General features: G+C 43.2%; 1 protein-coding gene across 1 annotated transcript; it reads right to left on the reverse strand.

The window, feature by feature from the left end:
• Positions 1 to 278: 278 nt before the first annotated feature.
• pabpc4 (poly(A) binding protein, cytoplasmic 4 (inducible form)) lies at positions 279 to 17,248 on the reverse strand. Its single transcript, XM_061743045.1, has 14 exons — positions 16,639 to 17,248; positions 14,024 to 14,217; positions 10,172 to 10,287; positions 9,118 to 9,257; positions 8,932 to 9,026; positions 8,710 to 8,847; positions 8,509 to 8,604; positions 7,439 to 7,708; positions 3,103 to 3,193; positions 2,889 to 2,978; positions 2,646 to 2,770; positions 1,911 to 2,001; positions 1,667 to 1,797; positions 279 to 727 (listed from the first exon to the last, which is right to left on the reverse strand). Exons 1-14 carry the CDS (start codon positions 16,829 to 16,831, stop codon positions 629 to 631), a joined length of 1,869 nt encoding a protein of 622 aa, XP_061599029.1. The 5' UTR covers positions 16,832 to 17,248; the 3' UTR covers positions 279 to 628.
• Between the last annotated feature and the right edge of the window lie 1,753 nt (positions 17,249 to 19,001).

The following is a 19,001-nucleotide window of genomic DNA, read 5'->3' on the forward strand; positions in this document are numbered from 1 at the left end:
TAGCTTCAATAACTTGAATAATATAATTCAACTTTAATCATTTTAATTAAATATATATTTCTTTAAAGAAAAAAACTCATTCAGGATAGCTGATTAAACACAATGATCAGGATACATGCGCATAAGTGCAGCACATACCATGAATAACAATGTGTTGAGTCCCTCTGTTTGGGCCTCCTCTTCCACGTCCCTTTATAGGAAAGCATTTGTTGGATTGACACATTGTACACAAAACAAGTAGCCTGCAGCTATCCGTTAAAATAAGGCGAGGACAAACATTTGATAAATTATCTCTTTATTGAGAAGTCCACACATTCGTGATAGCGGGATATCCTTTTCAAATTAAATGTGAAGCTTTCAAGCATCAACAGAGAACATGGCTCTTTTTCAAGGTTCTCTTAATTGCCACAAAATAAGGTCAAGTTGTTATTATTGCTTTTGGAATACAGTTTGAAAGTATCACAGGACTAGAAAATGATGCACTGTAATAGTTTCCAAAATATTCAAGTATTTTTTTTTTTAAATTACACAGATTTTTTTTCTCTTAGATTTTGCATCATTGTTCATAGCACTCTGGTGTTTGGAGTCCACGTCTATCCCTGTCTCTTCATTTTTCAGCGTGCGGTTTTCAGGATGTGGCGGCCGCTGTAGCGGGCATACTGCCCACTTTCTGAGTCGCATCCTTCTTTGCTTGGTGGGCTTGCAGCACAGCGACAGCTTCTTCAACCTGAAAAACAAAAACATTCTAGTATAGTATCTAGTGCAGGGGTGTCAAACTCATTTTGCTTGGCGGGCCGGATTTGACCAATTCTTTTCTCGCGGGCCGCACGCTCAAAATAACAAAAACGGTGCGGAAATTTTTTTCTCTAATTCTTTTCTTTTTACTATTGTTATCTAATCCAATATCAGTTTAGTTAATTTTAAAGGAAATATGCACTTTGTTTACACTCTAATTATGTGAAATATATTTCTTCAGGATCTTTTCTTGAAATTTCTCGATTTTTTTCAAATTATGTAAGATTACAAAGATAAACAGAAACAAGTATGTTTTTTTAATATTTCGCTTTTTTATAGGAAATTTAATTAAAAGCAAAATCTATCTTATTCGAGAGTGTTTCTTTGTGATTTAGAGATTTTTACAGTACAATTAAGTGTATTTATTTTAAAAAATTGGCGTGGATATTTACGCCAGTGTGCCGAAAATGTCAGCACTTCTCTTTTAACTGTTTTACTTCGTCACTATCCTCGTATTCAAAACTGAAATTCTCAGAATAAATATCTTCTATCATCTTTTTTAGTAGTGATATTTTTCCTGCGAAAATATATACAGTAATAGTAGTCAGTAAATAAAAATAAACGACTGTCTACAAAGAAATAAAATCAGCAAATGCGTTTTTAGAAAACTAAAAAAATGTCGAAAACTGCTGTATTTGTGGAATAACGATGGATTTGTAGAAGAAAAATATAATCGGATATGCTGCGATTCATGGCAATTATTTATGCCTTCATTTTTAGTAAATTAACATTTCGGTTTTTTGCGTTGGAAACTTCTTGCGGGCCGCATGAAAACCTCTCTCGGGCCGCGGGCTGCACATTTGACACCCCTGATCTAGTGGGTGTTATTGTACATATTTTATGTGTCAACGTGACACAGTTAAAGGCGCACCTTTGAACGCAGGGATTCATGAGACTCCAGCATGTGCAGCAGTTCAGAGTTGTCTATCTCCAGCAGCATCCCAGTGATCTTTCCAGCCAGGTTGGCGTGCATGGCCTGAATTAGTGGGAATAGACGCTCTCCTATTTTGGAAAAAATAAAGGAGAGGGAGGGGGGGGCGGCGTTAATGGGAATAAATCCAGCAAATGAAAGCCAATAGCTAATAAAGTTTATTTACTGTGGAAGTCAGTCTTACCCAACATCTGTTTCTGCTCCTGAGGAGGTGCGGCAGCCAGCATGGAGGCTGTGAGAGGCTCCTGGCCTTGGACATGCACAGCTGCCTGTGCCTACAAGGGAAGGGTAAACCCCATTTTAAAACAATGACTACGTTTACATGCAGTCAAAATTTGGATCAAACCAGCGACGCGCGGACAACATCATGACGCAATTAGCGTCATTTCCGCTTCTTCTTCCTGTATCCAAATTCAAAACAAATGCTGCTTCCCGCAACTTTTCGCTCACCTTCTTTTAAATCTCGCTATCCCAGTACTTTCTACCGTCTACAAATGCCAAAATGTTCATATCCTTCATTACATTTATAAAATGATTAGTCTCCTTCTCACTCCAAAAGTGTGGCGTGGTCTTGCGTTTCTCCGTGTTTAGAAGAACTTCCTGGACTCAAAAGACAAACATTCCTTGCGAACAGAGCATGCGCAGAAAACAAATTCATGTTCCGTTTGAAGGGGATATTCCGTTTACATGACCGAATATTCAGGTTTTAAAAGGAGTAACCCAGGGGTCATATTTGGGTTTTAAAAAACCGGAATATGAGCAAATTCGGGTTATTCAAAGGGGTTATTGGTGTTTACATGGCCGTGCAAATTCGGGTTATTGCCAATATTCAGGTTTTAAAAGGGTTATTGACTGCATGTAAACGCAGTCAGTGTTTACAGATTAGGACGTGTAATGTGATGGGACAGTAATATTATACCTGCTGTAAGGCAATAGGCTGGACCACCTGAGGATTCGGGTTACGCACACCGGTGGCATATTTGTAAGGAGGCATGGCCCGTGGACCAGGCACTCCCATTGATGGACGAGGGCCCATGGACTGCCCTGTACAAGGCGAAGAGAAACATAATGAGCAGTCGCCATACTTTATTGAGTGCAGGACACAGTTCTTCTGATGGCAGTGCTAATCTGATGATGGTCTCATTTTCATCTGGAAACTCACCCCGTGGTCCCTGTGTGCCAGGATTCATGTGTCTCATGTTGGTTCTTGGGCCTGGCTGACGCAGTGAGCCGGGGATTCCCTGGAAACCACCTGTGAGTAACAAAACCATATTTAAAAAGAAACATCACATTAACAAAAAAAAGTGAGGCATTACAGCGTAATGCTAATTTTTTAAGTTTTCTGTTAGCGATGGATAGACGTGCTACATGCTCACCTTGACCCCTACCACCCTGCTGCTGCCACCGGGGGTTGGGTCGCATTTGGGCCAGCTGATTGGGAGCGTAGTACGTTGTCCTGTTCTGGGCCTAAAGGAGACAAGACAGTGAGAGATAATCAATCAATCAATCAATCAATCAATCAATCAATCAATCAATCAATCAATTAAATGTTATTTGTATAGCACCTTTCATCCAGGTACATGAAATACAAAGTGCTTAACATTTTGACTGAAAAATAAGCATAATAAAAACAAAAATAAAAACTGGGAGACCAATGCACACTGACATACAATATATTTAATTTAATTAATTAAAATGAAAATGCCCCTCCTTGAACCGCCACCTTACTGTGGTGGAGGGGTTTGTGTGCCCGAGTGATCCTAGGAGCTATGTTGTCGGGGGCACTTTCGCCCCTGGTAGGGACTCCCATGGCAAACAGGTCCGGGGTGACGGGCCAGACTAAGAGCGGTTCACAAGCCTTACATGATGACAAATAAACCAAGGACCGTTACGTCGCCCGGATCGGCGTCACCGGGGCCCCGCCCTGGAGCCAGGCCTGGGGTCGGGGCTCGTAGGCGAGCGCCTGGTGGCCGGGTCTTTGCCCGTGGGACCCGGCCGGGCTCAGCCCGAAACGGCGACGCGGGTCCGCCTTCCCGTAGGCCCACCACCCGCAGGAAGGACCATGGCAGGCCGGTGCATTGTGGGCTGGGTAGCAGTCGTGGCGGGGTGCCTCGACGACCCAATCCCTGGACATCAACCCTCACAGTGGGGACATGGAATGTCACCTCGCTGGGGGGGAAGGAGCCGGAGCTTGTGCGTGAGGTTGAGAGATACCGGCTAGAGATAGTCGGGCTCACCTCCACACATAGCTTGGGCTCTGGAACCCAGCTCCTTGAAGGGGGCTGGACCCTCCACTACTCTGGAGTTGCCCATGGTGAGAGGCGGCGGGCTGGTGTGGGCTTGGTTATAGCCCCCCAGCTCAGCCGCCATGTGTTGGAGTTCACCCCGGTGGACGAGAGGGTCGCTTCCCTGCGCCTTCGGGTCGGGGATAGGTCTCTCACTGTTGTTTGTGCCTACGGGCCGAACAGCAGTGCGGAGTACCCGGCCTTCTTGGAGTCCCTGGGAGGAGTACTTGATAGTGCTCCAACTGGGGACTCCATTGTTCTACTGGGGGACTTCAACGCTCACGTGGGCAATGACAGTGATACCTGGAGAGGCGTGATTGGGAGGAACGGCCTCCCCGATCTGAACCCGAGTGGTGTTTTGTTGTTGGACTTCTGTGCGAGTCACAGTTTGTCCATCACGAACACCATGTTCAGGCATAAGGGTGTCCATCAGTGCACATGGCACCAGGACACCCTAGGCCGGAGGTCAATGATCGACTTTGTTGTCGTTTCATCTGACCTTCGGCCGCATGTCTTGGACACTCGGGTGAAGAGAGGGGCTGAGCTGTCAACTGATCACCACCTGGTGGTGAGTTGGATGCGCTGGCGGAGGAGGAGGTTGGACAGACCGGGCAGACCCAAACGGATTGTGAGGGTCTGTTGGGAACGTCTGGCTGAGCCCTCTGTCAGGGACATCTTCAACTCCCACCTCCGGGAGAGCTTCTCTCGGATCCCGGGGGAGGCGGGGGACATCGAGTCCGAGTGGACCATGTTCTCTGCCTCCATTGTCAACGCGGCGGCTCGAAGCTGTGGACGCAAGGTCTCCGGTGCCTGTCGCGGCGGCAATCCTAGAACCCGGTGGTGGACACCGGAAGTACAGGATGCCGTCAGACTGAAGAAGGAGTCCTACCGGGCTATGTTGGCCGGTGGGACTCCTGACGCAGTAGATAGGTACCGGCAGGCCAAGCGGGCCGCGGCTCGGGCAGTCTTGGAGGCAAAAACTCGGGTCTGGGAGGAGTTCGGGGAGGCCATGGAGGAGGACTTTCGGTCGGCCTCGAGGAAATTCTGGAGGACCGTTCGGCGCCTCAGAAGGGGGAAGCAGTACTCTGCCGGCACCATTTATGGTGCTGGTGGGGAGCTGTTGACCTCGACTGGGGACATTGTCGGACGGTGGAAGGAATACTTTGAGGATCTCCTTAACCCGACTGACATGCCTTCCACTGAGGAAGCAGAGGGTTGGGGCTCGGAGGCGTGCTCATCCATCACCCAAGCCGAGGTCACCGAGGTGGTTCGTAAGCTCCTCGGTGGCCGGGCACCGGGGGTGGATGAGATTCGCCCTGAGTACCTCAAGTCTCTGGATGTCGTAGGGCTGTCTTGGCTGACACGCCTGTGCGACATTGCATGGAGGAAGGGGACAGTACCGCTGGGGTGGCAAACCGGGGTGGTGGTCCCTCTGTTCAAAAAGGGGGACCGGAGAGTGTGTTCCAACTACAGGGGGATCACACTTCTCAGCCTCCCGGGGAAAGTCTACGCCAGGGTACTGGAGAGGAGATTACGGCCGATAGTCGAACCTCGGATTCAGGAGGAACAATGCGGTTTTCGTCCCGGTCGTGGAACACTGGACCAGCTCTATACCCTCCGCAGGGTGCTCGAGGGTTCATGGGAATTTGCCCAACCAGTCTACATGTGTTTTGTGGATCTGGAGAAGGCATTTGACCGTGTCCCTCGTGCCATTCTGTGGGGGGTGCTGAGTGAGTATGGAGTCCGGGGCCCTCTACTAAGGGCTGTCCGGTCTCTGTATGATCGAAGCAGGAGTCTGGTTCGCATTGCCGGCAGTAAGTCAGACTTGTTCCCGGTGCATGTTGGACTCCGGCAGGGCTGCCCTTTGTCACCGGTCCTGTTCATAATTTTTATGGACAGGATTTCTAGGCGCAGCCAGGGGCCGGAGGGGATCCGGTTTGGGAACCTCAGGATTTCATCTCTGCTTTTTGCAGATGATGTTGTCCTGTTGGCTTCATCAGACCGGGACCTCCAGCATGTGCTGGGACGGTTTGCGGCCGAGTGCGACGCGGCAGGGATGAGAATCAGCACCTCCAAGACCGAGGCCATGGTTCTCGACCGGAAAAGGGTGGCATGCCTTCTCCGGGTGGGTGGAGAAGTCCTGCCTCAGGTGGAGGAGTTCAAGTATCTCGGGATCTTGTTCACGAGTGAGGGAACAATGGAGCGTGAGATTGACAGGCGGATCGGTGCAGCGTCCGCAGTAATGCGGTCGATGTACTGGACCGTCGTGGTAAAGAGGGAGCTGAGTCGAAAGGCGAAGCTCTCGATTTACCGGTCAATCTACGCCCCTACCCTCACCTATGGTCATGAACTTTGGGTAGTGACCGAAAGGACAAGATCGCGGATACAAGCGGCCGAGATGAGTTTCCTCCGCAGGGTGGCTGGACGCTCCCTTAGAGATAGGGTGAGGAGTTCGGTCACCCGGGAGGAGCTCGGAGTCGAGCCGCTACTCCTCCACATTGAGAGGAGTCAGCTGAGGTGGCTTGGGCATCTGTACCGGATGCCTCCTGGACGCCTCCCTAGGGAGGTGTTCCAGGCATGTCCCACCGGGAGGAGACCCCGGGGAAGACCCAGGACACGCTGGAGAGACTATGTCTCTCGGCTGGCCTGGGAACGCCTCGGACTCCCCCCGGAAGAGCTGGAGGAGGTGTCTGGGGTGAGGGAAGTCTGGGCATCCCTGCTGAGGCTGCTGCCCCCGCGACCCGGGAACGGATAAGCGGGAGAAGATGAGTGAGTGAGTGAGTGAGTGAGTGAATTAAAATGAAATAATGATAAAAGTTCAAGAATTAAGGCTAAAAAATAATCAGTCCACAACAATAAAATATAATAATAATAAATATATTACAAGAAATAGATAAATAAATAAAACAAATACCTCTAAAAAATGTTAAACTGAATAAAACTATAAAATTTGATGCTACATAAAAGCCAGAGCAAACAGATGAGTTTTAAGTCTACGTTTAAAAATGTCCACATTTACAACTCCTCTCAGATCCTCCGGCAGGCTGTTAGGCTGTTAGCTTTAAGATGCAACAACAATTAACACAGTGATGCTATGATATTCTGAGTCTGCAGAACTTCGTAGAATCTTTACACCTGATGTTAGGACATTAACAATGATCTTATCCCGGCACTAATATTCCCTGCTTCTAGCTATGTTTTTCTTGTCTTCCAAGTTATGTGAGCTAAATGCTCTGGTGTGTTCACAAGCTGCTGTACTGCCTCATCAGTGATGATTCTCCACAGAAGCCAATTTTACAGATCATTAATAATTGCCTGTTGGTCTGTCAGTGTCAAACAGAATAATTTCACACTTTGCAATGGAATCCATTTGTAACCATTAAATATGCCTCTTTAAATCCATCAATTGTGAATTTGATTCTCACACCTGAGGCACAGCTGGCATGAAGTAGCCGCTGGTGGGCTGGAACTGATTGATGATGGCATTAGCTGGCATGGCCCTCATGCCAGCTATGCGCTGCATGTACTGGTTGGTGAGGTGGGCTTTGCGCTCCTCTTTGCGTTGAGCGAGAGCCACATAGAGGGGTTTGGAGCCAACAATACGTCCGTTCATCTCAGTCACGGCCTTGGTGGCTTCCTCAGGGGAGGAGAAGCAGACGAAGCCAAAACCCTTCGAACGACCCTCCTCCAGCATCACCTAACATATTGAGAGATTGTAGTTAGTGATGCACCGAATGTTCAGTAACCGAAATTGTTTGGCGAAAATAGCTAAAAAAACACTTTCGGTGTTCGGTGGAATAAGTGGGGAAAAAACTGAACAATTAATAACGGCATGTTTAGATGACGCCACAGAAGTGGATAAAACCAAATAAATAAAAAGAAAATCAATCCCTTTCCCATATTAATACTTGCATGGGAAAGGGAGTGATTTTCTTTTTCTTTATTTTGTTTTATCCACTTCTTTTTCACTTTTTTTTTACAATGCACTTTAATGCAATAAATACATTTTAGGCTTATGTTACAATTTTTTAGCAGTCAGTTATAGGCCTAATGTAAGCTCAAAGATGGCCAAAAAAATGATTTTGCCAATTTATTTATTTTAAGTCATTGTGCTTTGTTGGTATAATGTTTGCTGGAATATTTAAAAAATGCTGGGAAATGTTCAGATGTTCATGTTCAATAAATATTTCTACCTTGTAATTTTGAAAAATATTTTTTTCTTTGAAAAGCATGCCTAAAGCACATTTATTTGATATATGCAGTGGTGAAAAAATTGGCAAAATAAATGGAAGAACTGCGAAGAACCATGTTCGGTATGTTATTCGGTATTCGGCCAAGTGTTTATTATTATTTTCGGTTTCGGTCACAAATTTTCATTTCGGTGCATCACTAATAGTAGTTATATCAGTTCAAACATTAAACTACATTATATTATATATTATAATTACACAGTGTAATTATGTCAGTTAATTTAGTCACCGACTGAACTTTTCTCACCTTAGCACTTGTGATGGACCCAAATGGAGAGAACTCCTTACGCAATTTTTCATCATCGATGGTGTCATCCAGGTTCTTGATGTAAAGATTAACTCCCTGGCGAGAAAGACAAAGTTTGGTTACAATCAAACATTTTGTTGATCTAATTAAACTGAAATATCGTGTTGCTTAGATTAAGAGACGGACACAGTTTCTGCATACCTGGTAACGGCTGATCCTCTCTTGTTTCAGCATCTCAAACTTCCTCTTCAGCTCTGCCTGCCGTTCCATTTTCTTCTGAGCTCTGCCCACAAACACGGTCTTCCCGTTGAGCTCGGTGCCATTCATTTCCTCTACAGCCTTTGAATCAAGCCACATTTATCTGAGAAAATCCCTAAAGGGTGCACAAACCCTTCAGTTCAAGTTTACATTAGTCTTAGGTACCTTGTTAGCGTCCTCGTGTTTCTCATAACTGACAAATCCAAACCCTCTGCATTTCCCGCTGGAGTCTGTCATCACCTTCACGCTGAGTGTTTTACCTGCAAATGCCAAGATTGTGGATGAAAAACCAGCCGAACTCTGCGCCATCTGGATTCAGCAGGAACATACACAGACATAGCTTCAATTTACCGTATTTGTCGAAGAGCTCCTTCAGACGTTCGTCGTCCATGTCGTCCCCAAAGTTCTTGATGTAAACATTGGTAAACTCCTTGGCTTTGGCACCGAGTTCAGCCTCTCGTTCTTTGCGAGACTTGAAACGACCCACAAACCTGAGCATAGCAGAAGAGCAGCAAAACACATTTTTGTAAAGCAGTCGACAAAGCAAACCAAGCTCCACCTCTTCACTTCTTTATCCTTCTTTATCTTGATCCATGGTTCAGTAAAAATGGACCCAACGAGCACAAAAACAAGGATGACATCCACACTACAAATTCACAGCTAGATTTTATCATGTGACTCGTCAATCCTGGTGTCAACAATGACGACAACAAACAAACAGACAAAAAAAACTCCATTAATATCACCAGGGGCAAGCAGATGTGCTGGCATGCTAGTCATCACTGTGATAACCATCTTAATTCTTGGTCCACAACATGAGGAGGTGGATGGAGAGGGATGGAGGAACAGTGTCTCACAGTACAAAGGAAAGCTGAGGACGACCAAATGATCTTATATACCTTACTATGAAGACCTCTCCCCTTCTGCCATCCCGTATTGCATTCCTGCATTCGATCCATCACTAAAACAAACAAGTGTGGTCACACACACACACATTCAAACACTAAAATGGGTGACCAGCAAGTGTACACATGAGGCAACAGAAAATGTGTCTGTAAGAAAGAAATGCAAGAGGTTTTAGTCGGTTATCTCTGAGTTTAGAGGTTATCTTCAAACTGGCGGAAGTAAGAGATGTGTGTGTTAGTCATATTATTCACACACAAACTCATTAACAAAAAAACAAAAACAAAACAAGAAGTCAGTTCACTCAACAATCAGAACAGTCAGGTTTATGTATTCAACAGGTTTTGTACCATTGTCGACTTAATGTCAAAACATGCTGCAGCTTGGATATCTTTTAAATAGTATTTAAGTGAAAGTAGGTTTCAGGTGAAACCCTCAAAAGTATTGAGAAGGAAGAAAAATATCAACTACAAGGAATACTATAAGATGATCAGACACTCACACCTTGCGGTCATTAAGAAGCATGCCGTTCATCTTCTCAATGGCGCGGTCGGCTGCATCCTGAGTCTCGAAATGGACGAAGGCGTAGCCCTTGGAGCCATTTTCATCACACACCACCTTGAGTCCAGAAAGACATACTAGTAAATATGACTATAAACGAAGGCAGCCACTGAACTTAAACACATCAAATTTCGTCTTCTTGACTACGTTGACATATGATACATCTTTAACTATGAAACCACAGCCAGCATCCTGTTAGCCTAGCTTAGCATACAAATGCAAATAATAAGAAAGAAACATAGGCAGCATGGAAATGCTCACATTTATTTAATAAGTAGACACGTTTCTTTTTTCTTTGAAATTTAGTTGTAAGAAGTAGTAATTAATGTTAAACATGCAGTAGATGAGACATTTTGATGGGAAGCTAGGCTAAGAGTTACTCAGAATGAGGTTCCTAAAAGCATCTTCTCACCACTTGAAACAACTCAAAATTAATGGCGGGCAGATTGAATGAATGCAAAATAATATATATATATATATATATATATATATATATAGATATATATATATATACATACATAAAAAAGGTTTGGACACCTTGTCGTTCAAACAAATGGGGAACTGTGTCCAAACTTTTGGTCTGTACTGTAATATATATTTACTGTTTCACTTTTGTGCTAGACAATTATTTACTTTGACACTATATGTTGCTAACCACAGAATTTATGTTTTGAAAAACACTATTATGTGCAAGCAACCTCATTTAGAGTGAAATGAAATGACATCCGAAACAAGAGCTGCCAGTACTGAAACGAGGACACGCAGAGCTTTAAAGGCACCTGCAGTCACTCGGCCTACTGCTACCGGTGTTGTGGGTTGATTTACTGCAAGTCATGGCAGATTTTCCTTTGAAATCCTGAAATAATCCACAGTAGCTCCGAGCTCCTTCAGCTTGATCCGTGGAGCTGCCGCCAGACATTCCCAATGGGAGATCCTTTCAAATATCGTTTAGGGAAAATTTAGCTGACCCGTGGATAATTTAGCAATAGCTCCCTTCTGCTTAGCTAAGCTTCTCCAACCCCAGGTCAACCCAGTCACAGCGGCCTGTTAGTACAGTTAACAACACAACAAAATGTATTATCTTTCAGATATGAATGACTATGCTCTGTTAGGTCTTTATTTGCAGCTCAGAAAGCAAAACAATTCTGAGCAATTGTAGCAAAGGTGATAACAGCTAGCCATTGGCTGTGCCAGCTACCAGTACTAATCAAAAGACCACACTCCTAACTACATGAATTAATTGCTCTATATAACTTTACCTCAACCCCCCCCCCATACAGTTGTCATAGATGGGAAATCTAGCAATGGAGACCAGAATAGTTTTTTGAACCAGCCGGTAAATGTTTATTTCGGCTGCAAAGTTGGACATTTTAAAAAGTGAGTCAACAGAGATTGATTCACTTTTGGCGCCAGCCTCTCTTGTAATTGCAGGATGAACCGCACTTTTCTTTGGTCTGCATTAGCTTCAGCCCAGAAGTTGAAATGTTGGCGCTTGCTCAGACCCAGTTAGTGTAATTACTTGAAAAGTAGCACAGTGCGCAATACTAATATAGCGCTTGTTCAAATTACTATGAAATTTAAGAGGTTTCAGTTGTTTTTGTAGGACAAAATTAGCTCCTCTATGAACGTAGGCTACAACTTATTAGCCACCTCTTTAGCTGTTCGTCTTGCTCAGCATCAGAATTTTTCACTGATTTATCAGAGTGGATACTAATGTTAGCCTTGTGGTGCAAACATGTGGGGCTGTGTTAAGGCTGAGTTATGGTTCTGCGTCAAAATGACGCCGTGCACACACCGTCACAGTGACGCCGTCGTGAACCCTTCGGACTTCTCCGTCACTCCATTTCGCCGCGGTGCAGTACCCCCCGTGATTGCTAATTCGCGATCTTTTCCTGAATGGTTTATCCGACTTTTTCCGGTCACAGTGAATCAAAGAGATAAGGACAACTATTGTGCAAAAAAACCAAACAAAAAAAAATCACACATACACGAAGAAAAGAGCGCTTAAAGTTCACGACTGCTTCAAACCGGAAATGCGTTGCTACCAAGCGAACCAATCACAGCCCTCTCGTCTGCATTTGGTCTGCGTCGCCTCGACGCGTAGTTACAATTTCTGGGAGGTGCACGTCAGTGACGGCGTCAGTGACGCCGTGTGGTACGTGTCGACGTGTACCCTACGTCGTAGGCACGGCGTCGTTTTGACGCAGAACCATAACTCAGCCTTAACACAGCCCCACATGTTAGCACCACAAGGCTAACAGTATTCACACCTACATTTTCAATAGAAATGCAGTTTTTCTAATAAGAAATTACATTCCAGTAAAATGTTCATGTTCTTTTGTGGTTCACTTTACCCTGCACCGTTTGTCTGCACTGCTCAAGGAATTGATCTGTGTTATTAAGATTCAATTAAAAAATACTCTATCAATCCCTAAGGGAAATTAATTATTAGTTATTGTGACTGTGAAGGTGTGTAGGACACCAAGGCGCCATCGTGGTCCTGGGGAAACCCTCATGGAGCTGTTCGGTGTGAAAAGACTTTGGGGTAAGTTTTTCATTATTTTGTGAGTCATGGAAAAAAACAAACGCAGTTGAGCGATAAAGGCTCAGAGCATCACGTTAAAGTCACACAGTCAGCAAACAGAGAGCCACATTTGAGATAGTCAGTTAAAAATTAAGAAGGAAAGAAAATAAAAACCTGCAAAACAACTCCAGCTGGTACTGGATTTCTGCATAACTTCAAAAAGACATTGGACCCTTAGAGGAGTCAGACCCTTACATTTAGTTTCAAAATGAGCTGAGGTTTGGTTTACCCGCGACAAAGAGAATTTGTCATGGTGTATTGTTATGGAACAAATGCACACAGATGTGAGCTTCCCCTCTGACTTGATACGCTGCTTCGATTTGTTGATCAGGTGAAACTCACTCTGTCTGTGACTGTTAGTTTAGTTTAGTTTAGTTTATTTTGCACATAAAACATAACAGTAAAAAAAGAGAGGTGGAAGCCAAAAAGGCTTATGAAAATGCCTCCCCTTTATAAAACAAACATAAACAACAATAACAACAGCAAAAGCAAAAACACAATATAGAAATAGATAATATAAGACAGAAAAAGACAATTTAACATGAAAAAGAAAAACACTAAAGAATTATTGAAAGATGGAAAAAAAAATAAAGAAAATGTAGGATAATTGCTTGAAAAAAAGTACAATTTAACAACTCCAGATATGTTTCAGATCTTAACTAAAAAATGATTTTTTTCAAGTGTTTTTTGAACAAAGCCAGTGAAGATATTGATTTTAGTGATGTAGGTAAATTGTTCCATAGCGACGGTCCTCTGTGTTTTAAAGTGCGTTGATTGTGTGAAGTCCGGCATAAAGGAAGGTGAAAGTCCTTTGAGTGTCGTGTCTGATATGAATGGATGTCTGAGGAAAACTTAAAAAAATTCTGGAAGCTGAGTGGCAGGTCGTGAGATGAATATACATACTTATACATAAACACACAGGTTTGATAGGTGTTCACATTGAAGACAGATAACAAATTTAATTTTCTAAAAAGAAAAAAATATTTTTAACATCTGCATAATAACTGAGGATAATACAATGCTTGACAAATCAGTAGATTCTCATCTTAATTGTGTGTCCTCGTTGTTTTGAACCCACTAAGGTCTAAACATGGATTTGCTCTCACATGTTGCATCAGTTGTTAATGGATTAGAGAGCATGGTGCAGTATGATTGGCCTCAATGATGACGACATACGTGTCATGATATTCATATTGACATTGACTGTACCTTGCAGGAGAGGATGTTGCCAAAGGCAGAGAAGGTGTCATACAGTGCTTTGTTGTCAATGGACTTGTCAAGGTTCTTGATGAAAACGTTCCCCACACCAGACTTCCTCAGCGAGGGATCCCTTTGAGACCACATGATTCTGATTGGCTTCCCTTTCACCACGTCAAAGTTCATGGTGTCCAGGGCTCTCTCGGCTAACAGAAGAAAACACACAGGTGGAGGGTGAGGTCATGGGTGATGATTTCCATGGAACCTAAATTCTTTCAAATAAAAAGGATGCCAGCTCGAATCTACAGTTGAGGGGTTTTGAAACAGCCTGTACGCCCGTGCAGCATGTGCCACAGTGCACAGGCACATGGTTGCCATGCAGCAGTACACTATGTGGCTATTGAGCTGTCTGCCAGCAGCTGGGACGAGTCTGAGGCAGCTGCAGCGGGCAAGATGGGAGCACATGTCTCCCTGTTAGGACACACCACATGAGCAACTTTCAGCAGCCGTGCGGCAGGCCCCAACGTCTATTCATTTAACCAGAATATTGTAGAGTGAGCGAGTAACATGTTGACATAACCCTTTATTTCCATATGCATTCAAATCACTGAACTCTGCTCCATAAGCCTAGTGAATTCAATCAATAAATGTTTTGTTTTTTTCTCTCTCCGTCTACTGCTTTAACTCGCACGTCAGTTTGGACACATGTGCCAAACATCCTTTTGTTCGGTCACTCCACAGTGAGCGACACACACAGACGCCAGGCTTTCCAGCTAAAAGTGTCTGGTAAACAAAACGGAGCTCCCTTGCGTCTGCTGGCATCAGCAGTTTGGCTTGCAATTGTACTTCCCAACCCGTGAGCTCCGAAAAGGTGCGCGTTTGCTGTTAAACACATGCGTTTCTGGAAGGCTCCGTGTTGAAGTTCGTTATTACAAAATAAGCCAAAATAATATCTGTTATACACACTAATCAAGTGTGTATCAATGAAGCTGTTCACATAATGAAACAATCAAAGGATGAAAATGTCAAGGCTTGAATAAGCTGTTATTGTTAACCATTTGCATTTTAAGTGTTATGGGACAGGCGCATTTTGGGCCGCTGAGAGTGAAGCTCTATATTTAGAGAGGGGTCCTGAGAGGTATGTGCTGGCATGGACGGTGTGTAGAGCATTCTCTACCATTGATGGGGAAGAAACACATTCAACAAGAATGCTCAGATGAGCAACAGCAGGTCTCATGAGCGCTCACACGTGAAGGTGAGGAAAGCCTCAGATCACAAACAAACACAATTACTGCCGTCTTCGCCATCAAGTCATCGAGTCACTGAGACAGTCCACTTCTGCAGCTCAAACCCATGCTGGACCTCCTTTAAATACCACTTTTGCACTAATGTACACCAACCTCCCCCCCAAAAAAATGCTGCTTTCCCATTTGCTGCTTTGCCCACAGTTGTTTTTGTTTTGTTTTTTTTGAATACCTTCCTGGGAATGATCCTGCTGGAAGTTGGGCTTTCGGTGACCAGCTCTAGCACAGATATGTTGTCACAGCTGTTTTGGTTGATACAACAAGCACACTGTTCACACAGTGTTAACTGTATCTCACACAGCCTCAACTGCTTAATGGAGATTAATGCTCTACCACCTAACAACAAAGACACTTAGCTTTACTAACACATAATGTATGTTTATATCTGATCGTCAAGAGGCAATGGACACGCCGCTGAAGGGATCAGGCCATTACATGATTACACTGATCACACACCACTGAAGCTGCACAAGTCAAGCAAAAACCCAAATTCTACACACACAACCGCTTTTAATTCCTTTTCTTTTAAAGTAACGATAAATCCCTTATAAAGAAAGTGGTTAAGCCCATATAATGTTGATTTTAGGGACAATTTCGGGGAATTTCGATCAATTTTAAAGGATCGAGAAACTAGTTCTCTCGGGCAATGTGCTTGTTTTTAATTCAAATGGTGCCAAAAAGTTTTCAAATTATATGGACGTTTATGTTGTATGTAATTTGTGTTCTTGACTACAGTGTGTGATTGCTGTTTGTTGTTTTTTGTTGTGTTTTCTGTTGTAACTTATGCTGCCCTCTTGGCCAGGTCGCTCTTGGAAAAGAGATTTTTAATCTCAATGAGTCTTACCTGGTTAAATAAAGGTTATTATTATTATTATAATAATTTAAACCTTCCAGTGCAGAGAGCTTTATTACCAAGGGTAGTCTATACAAGATCTGGGACATGCATATATAGGTCAAATAACTGCTCCAACCAGTCTGAGGAACTGTCACGACTGTATTACAACTGTAGAGGAGGAAAAAAGGGAGAAAATAAAGAGCCTAAACAGAAATTAAAATGCACATGCAGCCTTGGGACTAAAGAAAAAAAAAGTGAAAACATGGACACCTTAAGGTTGATTTATGGTTCAGCGTTACACCAACGCAGAGCCTACGGCGTAGGGTACGCGACGACACGCACCGTACGCTGCGCGTCGCCGCGTACCCTACGGCGTAGGTTCTGCGTCGATTTAAAGCGGAACCATAATTTAGGCTTCATTTTCATGCTTTATGATACGTGAAATGCTCAGGAACTGCACAGTGATCTGCTCTCGGGTCGGGTCTTACCGTCAGCGGGCTGGGAGAAGTTGACATAGGCGTATCCGAGCGAGCGCCGGGTGATCATGTCGCGGCACACTCGGATGGAGAGCACCGGTCCGGCGGGGCTGAATTTCTCATACAGCATCGCCTCCGTGATGTCGGGGTGCAGGTCGCCAACGTAGAGGGAAGCCATCGGATAACTCCCCGTCGCTGTGTTCATCTCCGGCCTCACGGATGAAATGTGTGTGAAGTTGCGCTCAAGTCAAGAGAGACCGGCCGAGGTGAAAAGCGCAGTCCGCGTCCGAGCTGCGCGCCGGGGCTGATATGAGCGCTGATTCTGAACCAGATACTGTACAAAACCTGACAGGATCACGCTCAAGATCGATAATCCTCGTTCAGGTTTTTCCTTTCCGAGTTAAACCCAGGGCCTCAATGTCGTTTTTTTTTTCCTTTCTTTTTTTTTTTTTTGGTTAAATTTTTGCTATTTTTTAGTATTTAATTATTGTACTCGTTTTTATGATAGTTTTTAGAGATTTTGTGTTTTTTATATGGTTTTTATATAAAGTTTTCCAAAAACTGTGAGTTGAACACTCACGGTTGTTTTGTGGCCGGGAAAAGAGAGTGCGTGGGGAAAGCATGGGCACTTTATAGAGAGTAGCGGTGCGGAGAAGGGGAAGGGGCCAGGGTCAAACTTAGGATGGGAAAAAAACATCCAGCATGTGCTGTAAAAGGGAGAGCGCACACTGTGCTGTCCCAACTACACAGCCCGGCTCCCCACAGCGACACCTGGGTGGGAAGGCGCCGGGAGCTCTTCCAAGTGGCTTTTAAAACATGTACAGGACTGTCTCAGAAAATTAGAATATTGTGATAAAGTTCTTTATTTTCTGTAATGCAATTAAAAAAAACAAAACTGTCATATATTCTGGATTCATTACAAATCAACTGAATGTTGCAAGCCTTTTAATATTTTAATATTGCTTATTATGGTCTACAGTTTAAGATTAATATTCCCAGAATATTCAAATTTTTTGAGATAGGATATTTGAATTTTCTTAAGCTGTAAGCCATGATCAGCAATATTAAAATAATAAAATAAGATAAGATAATCCTTTAATAGTCCCACAGAGGGGAAATTTGCAGTTTACAGCAGCAAAGGGGATAGTGCAAAAACAAGAGGCATCAATAGAAATAGTAATAACACAGTAATAACACACTATAAACAGTAAACTGGTATATACAATAAGAAAAATAAATAATAAGAAATACTGGTATATAAAAATATAACAGACGGATATTTACAGATATTTAAAAGGCTTACAATATTTCAGTTGATTTGTAATGAATCCAGAATGTATGACATTTTTGTTTTTGTAATTGCGTTACAGAAAATCACAATATTTTAATTTTCTGAGACAGTCCTGTACACTGAGTGATTGTTCTGTTTCTCCTGAACGTCTTTTACTTGCATACAAAAAAAAAGTCCAAGGACTAAAAGAGCAAATTAGCTGCCAGTTAATGACATTGTCAAACATGTACATCTTGTCAAATAACTCAATCCTTCAAGACTTATATCTCTGGGATCGGAGAGGCTGCACTAAATGATCAGGAAATTAAATTCTTAGGGGTGACAATAAATGACAAAATCTGATGGAAATCTCATAAAATACATCTGTACTAAAATAGTTAGAAGCATCTCAATAATGGCAAAAGCTAGACACTTCATATATAGCAAATCACTCCACACTCTGTACTGCTCAATGGTTTTACCTTATTTATATTTCTGCATAGAGGTCTGGGGCAATACATTTAAAAGTACTTTGGAACCAGTATTCATTCTCCAAAAAAGAGCTATCAGAATTATGCACAATGCCGGTTATCTCGAACACACCAATCCACTATTCATTAAATCCAAAATAAAATTGTTCAATATTGCAGAGTTAAGGACTGCACAAATATACAAAGCCAGAACTAACTCTTTACCCGGACAAATACAGCAACTGTTTCAGGGAAGACGGGAGATATGAATTAAGGGAACCAATTAATTTTAAATTAAAGACATGTAGAACTACATGCAAAACATTTTGCATTTCAAACAGTGGAGTGAGGCTATGGAACAGTCTAAGGAGCTGAAACAATGTCCAACCATCTAGGTTCAAAAGCAAAATACAAAAAAGATTTTTGCCAAATACAGGGAAGAGGAGACGTGTGATTGTGTGGGGATTCAGCATAATGTACGTATATAAAGTGGTATAATGATTATATGATGTATAGGTATATTAAGTGCCCTGGTATATTTAGAATGCTCAGGTATAACATTGCAATAAAAGTGCTGTAATATTGGTATATTTTTTGATAAAGTAAAGCTTGCCGTTTATATTTGTATAAGCAAA

This window comes from Cololabis saira, chromosome 16, assembly GCF_033807715.1.
Source record: "Cololabis saira isolate AMF1-May2022 chromosome 16, fColSai1.1, whole genome shotgun sequence".
Classification (NCBI taxonomy): Eukaryota; Metazoa; Chordata; class Actinopteri; order Beloniformes; family Belonidae; genus Cololabis; species Cololabis saira.